Raw genomic sequence first — 8,644 nt, forward strand, 5'->3', positions numbered from 1 at the left:
CTTTCCAATGATTTTGCCTGTCATCGCCAGATGTTCTAGCTCTTCTTTTCTCATGGGATGTTCGAAAAACTTCACTGGTCGATTCTCTAGCCATTGTAGTAACAGTCTGTTCCTGATCGTCTTATTAAAAAATTATTGTTTTTGTTGTCAAGCCAATTCTCTCCCTTCTCCTGAGGAACATTTCCGCAGCTTCAACTTTCGCTGTGCCAGCTTTTGATTGTCCTTGATTGCGAGCCATACAGAAGGATTGTAGAAACACAGCAAAAGAGGACGCGATAAAGGAGTGTGAAAGGCATCTTGATGTTGCATAGAACTCTTTTCATGGCCATGAAGGCTTGTTTAGCAATCGTGGTTCAAGTAAAATGTATTTTGTGCATCGTTCATCCGAAATCATATTTAATCTTAGATATTCTAAGTAATCCTCCTTCTCGAGTTGCGCACCATCACTAGAGACTTCAAGTTTGTCGGGACTCCTGTTGCCTTCGGATTTTTTTATTTTAGTTTTCTTTGTTTTTTTTTTCATTTCAAATTTATTGCAGTTGTCATTGACTGATATTACGATATTTTGTAAATCTCCCTGGGAGCTCGCAAGATTAAGATGGTGTCATCAGCATACCGAATATCCTAAGTGTCAATATTTCAGTGCGGTTTTAAAATTATGTTTTGAATATGCGGTATTTTTGTACTGTTAGTGAATGTACTGTTAACGTCGTGTGACGCCCTCTTTTTCGGTTCTACATTTCTTCACGCCGCAAAGTTGAAACAGTGAAATTTTCTCAATGACTGCTTCCTCTCACTAACGGCATTTTCTTGCGTGAAGTCACTTATCACTCTCTTCAGCCTACCACTCTCTGGTCATTTGCGTGATTAGATTTTGATCATACGTGACTTGCCTCACTCAAGAAAATGACTTTTACACTTTAAAACTTAAGTATAATTTCATTTAGTGTAAGTAACTCGTATATGTAATATAGTTCCTAATGAAAAGGCTTTGTGGAGTATTTTTTATAAAGCATGATTAATTCTGCTTTTTAATGTTAAATAGTTTTTGGAGCGCCGTCGATAGGTTTTTCAACTTATATCTGTATCTGTATTATTACGGTACGCAAGTCGATATTTTTCGCAGCTAATCCGGCAATCTGCCGGCTATGTTTAACGATGGGGTGGTAGTTAGCCATTGAAGATCGCCAGTTCTAAGATAATTTCGATCATTTTTTGTTTCCGTCTGTTGAATTGCTTAGTTTTTTTTGTAAAGCTAATATTAATCTGTATTTTTCTGCAAACTGACTATTGCGAGAAACTTTTTTGATTAGCATGGGCGAAAAATTTTTCGTGGCAATACAAATGCTTGAGTTCATTTGAAATAAATTATCCGTTGACTAATTTGTGAGTTGTGCCTCTTTTTTTCATTTAAATTTTGCTTCCTTATTTAAAAAATCTTAGTGATTTTGTTTGATGTTTTCAAGATGTTCCTGACGAATGCAAGCGGAAGCTTTTTCCGGAGAAGTTTCGAATCATTAAATTTAATGTTCTGTCTTTGGGATTTTTGGTCTTAAAGGTTTACCTCCTATCTATTTACCTCCTACCTCCTAACTGAATTTTTAGGCTAGTTTTTCAAATTAAATCTAGTGAGAATAATGCTCAAAATAGAATTTAGTTACTAGATTTTCTCATATAGGTTTCTGACGGATGATTTTGTTTTTAAAATTGCTTGCTGAAATTTTGGTTTTGTAGAAAATAAAACAGCTCGGTTCATTTGATTTTTGCTGCTGAAAATCTGTCTGAGAACTTTAAAAATATAAGACATAGAATTTTTAACATGCAATTTAATATTCCATTCAAGTTTTTTAGTTTCATGATACCCTGTTTTTCAATTCAAAATGACAAACTGGTTTAAACAGTGGAAACGACAAACTAAAATGAAGAGTTGATGATAATGGTTACGCTATCAGCAGTTCTGATTCCTACAAGAATTGTTTCCTCGTAATTTCACCAGAAGTGCGAGGCTGGGAAATGGTGACCGTTAATTTTTTAGGCCGCGAGAATGGGCAAAATTCGGAAAGAAGTCATCTCTTTATTCCGTTTAAAAATGTATATTTTAACATCTGATTTTTGCCTGAATGCATTTGACAAGCTGTATTTATCTTAATAATTGTTTTTTTTCTTATCAACAAATCGGAAGATGATTTTTATCTGCTCACGATTATACTTTGACGCATCACTGTGGCGTGTGTCTTTCAGAATTTTTGCATGATTGTTTTCTAGAATATTTTTCTCTCGCTTGAGGAATGTGACTTTTTGTCGAAATGAAGGACATAAACTGGTAAAGCCCGATGGCTTTAAGTTGCTGTGTAGTTCTTTCAGACCCTTAGACTCTAAGTGGACGATTCACCGAGGAAACAAAACACAAATTGAGAATCCGGTATGTTTTTGGACCCCGCCACCGCACGTAGCCTGTGCGGTTGACCTTCCTTAACTTCAACCTTGACAAAGCTTTATCATTTCAAGCATAATGAATTTGAGAAACACTTTGATGTCCAAAAAATGTTTTGAAAAAATTTTGTTCAGTATGTTTGTTCAAATTTTTTTATTGTTTTACTGGGCTTTTTTATGTGATGTCATTATTTTTTTAATAAATGCTATGCTGACATAATCTTCTTCGAGAGGGCAATCTCGAAGATTTTTTTATGACTAGTCGCCGAATCGTACTAAATTTTCTTTGCAATGGTATCATTTGATCAACATTTTTATTGCCTACATTTTGTTGACATTCCAAATTTAAAAATTCTGTAAGTTTTCTCAATCTTGCCAAAGCACATAATTATTCAACTTTGGCTGACGTTTGCGGTATTCTGGCCATTTAGTTTCCGATGTACGGCCAGATTTAGTTTGTAGATGAGTGCTGGCTCTGTTGGGGGACATTTTGTTCTGCAGTCAACTTTTAGTTTGGGTTTTTCAGTTTAACCGAAAACTTTGAGTTGAATGGTTAATTCATTTTCGATCTAGACAATTCTTGTTAGTTGAATATATTTTGCCCCCACTCTTCTTTTTACATAAGTAAAATTTATTCACACTGCAGTCATTTTTTATCATTCCGTTTTTAAACATCGGCTCTTTGGCTTCAAGAAAGCAAGTTGGTACAGTATATTCTCAACATACGCTGATTTGAGTAGAACTTTTTTAACAGCTAAAAGTATACGTCATCAATGAAGCTTGAATTGGTATGTTTGTGGCTAAGAGAAACTTAGAAAGAGCCAGTTTTTAACAGACGACGCTTTGAATGGAGGAAACATTCATTTCTCTATTGCGGCCCTGTGGATTTCCTACAATGATTCTACATATCAGATCGCACTGCTGGATTTGTTTTCTACTTATCCCGATAATTAAAAATTGCGGTCTGTAGACCATTAAAATAGTAATCGGACTTACCTTTTCTTAAGGTGTTTTTTTCATGAACGGCATGTATGTGTATGTTCTACATTTTTGCCTGATTATCTTGTGGTGTTGCCTAATTGATCTTGTTGTGGTTGGATTCACATGGAAGGCAAAAAAAGAGTAATGTCAAAATAGTTATGCGGTCATTATTAACAGTTATGGAAAAATGATTTTTTTTTTGGGGGGGGGGGGGGGCTCTGATTTCTGTTGATATTAATAAGAAATTTAGTTGATTTTTCTGCTGACAGCGAGGTGTGAATACTCAAACTCGAGGAATCAATCCAATATGCAAATAAATCTGCAAAAAAAAAATTGACACAAAACCACAATAACAAGCATACCAATGATTTTATTTTGTTACTAGTTTCTGCTAAAATAAGCAAATTTGAAATTTGCATACAGCGTTTTGCATTTGACGGGTTGGAGCATAATGAGTGAACGCTCATTAACGATCCTTGTTCCCTCTATGAGACCTACTGTTCATATCATCTATCGCTGTAAAATGTTTAATGACCTTCATTAGCTTCCTGTTATGCCGGATATTTTCCGTGCGTCATTTTGTCCTACTGATATTCAAGTTACTCTCACTGTTTGTTTTGGCTCTGGTGATAGATGCGCGATCTGAAATTCTGCTTCACGCTGGCATCAATTAAATCACTTGACTAATTTTTGAATGTGCCCTATAATATAAATTGAAGGATAGATAATCCTATTAGAATATACTACATGAAACTTGCATAATGAACTCCAATTATGTCAAATAGAATTTCTGGAAGGATAATAAACGGGCCTATAGCTCTTCAAACATTGCCCTTACTTAATCTACTGACGTATGTAACTTCAATAATGCCCCTAATATTGTTTCACCAATCAGTGTTCATTATGCAAATTTTCTGAAGCCTCAATTCGATAATTTTGATTTGTGATTAGTCAATATGTGATCAAATTGCTGAATGGTTATTTGTATTATTTAATTGCTAAGAACCAGCTCTAGACTGAGAGCAATTAGTCCTCCCTGTCGATTATATTTGCATTAATTTTTGCATATTTCCAACGTCCCTTCTACTTATCTTTGGGGCTCTGAACTTTTTGAAAGGGGACTGTTTAATGTACAAAATTGATAATTATGAAGGTTGCATATGATTTTACAGGATTTAAAATGTCATTAATTCGACTAGTTCTGCAAAGTATCGAGGAGACAATACTGAAGTCTCTGGCACCGTCATCAGCTCCTGTTTTTGCATCAGTACCCGATTCTCACAGGAGCAGTCTAATTGACGATGTTTGGTCAAGTCTTCGAGATCCCTTCATCCTAATGGCTGCTCCCAAAAGTCGCAAATCAGCTTATACAGTTCGACAGAGAAGGAGAGCTCCTTCGAAGTTGATTCCAAGACGACCTGACTTGGAACCGTGTTCTGTTTGTGGAAATACTAAGGTCAAATTCTACCTATGTACCCATTGTTACACTCGAATTATGCAAGAAACTAGAGAAATACAGGCAAAAATGGCTGAAGTGTACTCCAATCCCTTGAAGGCGGTTACGGAGGAAGTCACGTTGTTGTATGACGAAATTCAAAAATCTACTGACAATCGGAAAAAATTAAGCGGCAATGATGAGAAAACGTCGGGCTCTAATGACGAAACGGTGCTTCAAGATGACCAAGCTAGTTCAAATGAAATTTCAATTCGCATGCAGAAGAAACGACCATCGTGGTTTTTCTAAATTTTCATTCAGTCTGCTTTGTTGCGTCAATTTATTTTTGGAGTACTGCTACCGTTTTTAGATTAGATAGCCAAATACAGGAAATGGGTGTAGGTGCTACAGTCTGTATTGATGCTTTAGTTTTTGCTCAAATAACGCCGATAGTTATGTCTCATTGCTTACGTACTTCACTTGCGTAATAAGCTTTCTCTCCTTCAGCAGAGACGGACTAAGTGTCGTGTCAAATGATTTCTGTTATAACTAATATGCCACGTTCACAACACAAACGTTTTGTCATGTTTAAAGCATGGGGTTAAAAAATTGAATGAGGTACGTTGTGAAATCTTAGTTTTGAGAGAGAGAACTAAAAAATTTAATCCTTTTAGGTAAAGTATGGATGACAAAACGATTGAGTTGCTGGTAGTTCCAAATCTGATTTCTGCTTATGAAGACGCAAACAAATCTGAACAAATTTTAAAGCACAGAGAAACGTCAATTGTGCAGCTAGAAAGCCTGCTTCAGTTGTTCGAAATCGAGAGCACACAATTTGATCGTGTATTGACGTCCGCTCAGCAAACAGCCAAGCTAATTTCTGTTCTGTTGCAGTTCTATGAAGCATCAGAGTGGTCTACGAAAGATCATGAACAAATGTCTCGAAAGATTTTGAACCTTATCTGTAATAGCTACCGAGTTGAAAATTTAGAAGAGCTTTTTTCCATGCAACATGAATCGAATGCGCTATCGTCTGCCAAAATGGCCGCTAATAGTTTCAAATTTTTCCTGAAAAAGGTTGGTAAAGATAATTTCGACTCAAACCCGGCCGCTTGTAGTGCATGTATCACGATAATTTTGTCAACTCACGGAAGGAAAGTTGAGTCTTGTTTATCAATGTTTATGCCTTTTACCCTAAATCATCTAGACCATTATTTACCAGGTAATAAAATCAAAGGAATGAAACTGCTCACTCATATCTTGAAATGTATTACCAGTTCTGAGCTGCTTTTCACTGGACTTGGCGATGTATTTTATGAAACGCTGCATAGACTTGTGTTTTCAAACGAAGTTGAAGTTCTTGAAGTATTATACCCGTGTATGTTTCAACTATTGAGTAAAATATGTCGAAATCCTTCATTTAAAGAGACCTTCTGTGAGTGGAACAAATATGATGAATTAGTTACACTAACATTGCAACATATGCGTTATGAATCAGAACAAAGAAAACAACTTGTATTCTTACAGTCGATTTTGACCGCCTTACAAGTAATGACGGTTTCTATGAGTAAACATGTTAAATTACTGCTGCAGGTTGTAAGCGAGTATTTTGACGGAAGTTTTGTTGTTTCAAATGAGAGCGCACTGCGATCTCTTCACGTTTTGGAAGAACTTGTTTTCATACTTGGCGGGAAATTGGATCCAAGCTCATGTGAAGAACTAGTGAAGTGTTTATTCCAAGTGGTTGTTGAGCTGGAGAACAGTTTACAAGTGCGTGAAAAGTGTACTGAACTGTTGAACACTTTGTACAGAGAGAATGTGTGTGTGAAGAAGGCGTTGGAGGGTCTGAATGTTGGGAGAGAGGAGGATAAAGAGGGAAGTTTGAGTAATGTTTGTCCGCATTTGGCACAAGTTGTGTTGGAGGTTGTCAACTCTAACCGCGAAAAGTAGTTTGACGTTCATAATCCTGTGGAATGCGTCAATTTATTTTGAGCTGTGTTATGCGTATCGAAACGAATTACTCTTCCATGGGAGAACGGCATCAGGTTAAAATCCTGACGGGGAAGTTTTTGGTGAAGACATAGCAATTTGAGTTTGGTGTTTTTGGGGACCATTGCCTAAATTTACCTAATTTTTGTATTGAAGTGTTTGATTGTTCATGAGAACAACTGATTGTATGTTTTGAGGCTCCAGAATTATTGTACCACTGATTATTCATGAGAACAACTGATTGTATGTTTTGAGGCTCCAGAAGGCACCAGTCCCTGCGCTTTCTCAGAGCCTCCAAAAATTTCTTGAAAAACTTGAGCTGATGAAAAATTGTAGGGATAGAATTTATAATTGTTTTCACACTAAATTAGTTGCAAATTAAATTAGAAACTGCTGAAAACTCCTGATTTTTGCCCGAACAAGCTTTAAGTTTCTGAATTTGCACCTTGTCAGTGAGTAGTCCTGTCCAAATGGTCGTAGGTATTGACTTATTGACTTTTAGGGTAATCATTTCAGATAAGTTGGATGCTGTCAGCAGGACACGGTCTGTATGGGACATCAGAGTGTGACTTAACAGTAGTCGTGTCTCTCTTGTGAGCAGAGCAGCTTAGGACAAAAACTATCAGGCGCAACATTACTGCAATCGACCTCCGTCCTTAATTCTGTGCAAAATCTGCCCTAACGTGCACTGGGGAGGGAGGAGGCGATTCAGCTGCAGTCAAGGGTAAGATTCATACCTCTTCTCTAAGTCAATTTTCTTTAACTAAAGTGATAACTGACTGTAATACATGCTGCTCGAGGAAAAAATTGAATTGTTGATTTTTTTCAGTTGCAAACTGATAATAAAAGTTGAACTCATTGTCAATTTTTTTGCAACGAAAAAGACTTCCTGATGTCCATTGACCTACTGGAGCTGTCAGCAGAAGGCATGTCGTTTACTCAGAGGGTGTTTAAATTTGGCCAATTTTCAAGTGCGAAAAAATGATTGTATTGGATATTGTACTCCCGGTCTTAGGTATTTTTGCTCCCTCCTATCATCCCTCCAGATAGAAAAACAGATAATAAGGATATACATAACAAGGAGGCTCGATAATCTACGTCCACACATAATGTTCTACCGCGCTTATCCACAATTGTGGCTGAATTGTCACCAAATGAGGAATATATAGAAAACTATCAAAAAATCTCACATATTGATCAAACATAATTGGTGGATGAATAGAAAATAGAACTCAAATCACTTAGAAAGGTAAATAATGCTACATTAATGGGCCGATGAGATCTGCCAATATCAAGGCTACGAGATAAGACAAACAAAAAATCAAATAACAACAACAAACATACATTCCAAACCCAATGTCTGTTTAAAAAAAATTACAAAGTAGCGTCAAAGTAAACTTAATCTAAGAAAATAAGTTTGTACTTCAGTAGAAAAAACAGAGGACGAATCCTTTTATGAAATCAAATAATGAAAACCATTAAATATCAATTGAAACCTTTCAATAGGTTTATGTTCATTCATTCCTCCTGTCTTCCTCATTCATCCTATGTCGCATGTCTACAAAACAACCGATAAATTAGACAAAAAACACAAAAAATCCGTTAGTTTTGCATGAAAACGGTGTCGAAGCTGTTCCGTAAAGAATACGATATAATAAATTCCTGGTCCATTGAACACTAAGAATGAGACATGTGACCTCTGAAAAATGAGACAAAGTAACAAGTTTTGAAAACAAGAAAATGGGAAAATTTATAAATACATTTCTTCAGGATATGTCATACGTCTACAAAATTATCGATGAAATA

The 8,644-nt window shown here is 36.1% G+C and overlaps 2 protein-coding genes across 2 annotated transcripts; both read left to right on the plus strand.

The window, feature by feature from the left end:
* Positions 1–4,395: 4,395 nt before the first annotated feature.
* On the plus strand, positions 4,396–5,207 carry LOC142344675 (large ribosomal subunit protein bL32m-like). Its single transcript, XM_075396512.1, has one exon. It carries the CDS (start codon positions 4,562–4,564, stop codon positions 5,156–5,158), a length of 597 nt encoding a protein of 198 aa, XP_075252627.1. The 5' UTR covers positions 4,396–4,561; the 3' UTR covers positions 5,159–5,207.
* Positions 5,208–5,526: 319 nt separating this feature from the next.
* On the plus strand, positions 5,527–7,241 carry LOC142344673 (TELO2-interacting protein 2-like). The gene has a single exon (XM_075396511.1). It carries the CDS (start codon positions 5,531–5,533, stop codon positions 6,797–6,799), a length of 1,269 nt encoding a protein of 422 aa, XP_075252626.1. The 5' UTR covers positions 5,527–5,530; the 3' UTR covers positions 6,800–7,241.
* Positions 7,242–8,644: the final 1,403 nt, after the last annotated feature.

This window comes from Convolutriloba macropyga, chromosome 8, assembly GCF_964194025.1.
Source record: "Convolutriloba macropyga chromosome 8, txConMacr16.3, whole genome shotgun sequence".
In the NCBI taxonomy this organism is placed as follows: Eukaryota; Metazoa; Xenacoelomorpha; order Acoela; family Convolutidae; genus Convolutriloba; species Convolutriloba macropyga.

What these genes read in the sequence shown, in the direction of transcription:
- LOC142344675 (XM_075396512.1), top strand. Translation starts at nt 4,562, where the DNA reads ATGAAGGTTGCATATGATTTTACAGGATTTAAAATGTCATTAATTCGA.
- LOC142344673 (XM_075396511.1), top strand. Translation starts at nt 5,531, where the DNA reads ATGGATGACAAAACGATTGAGTTGCTGGTAGTTCCAAATCTGATTTCT.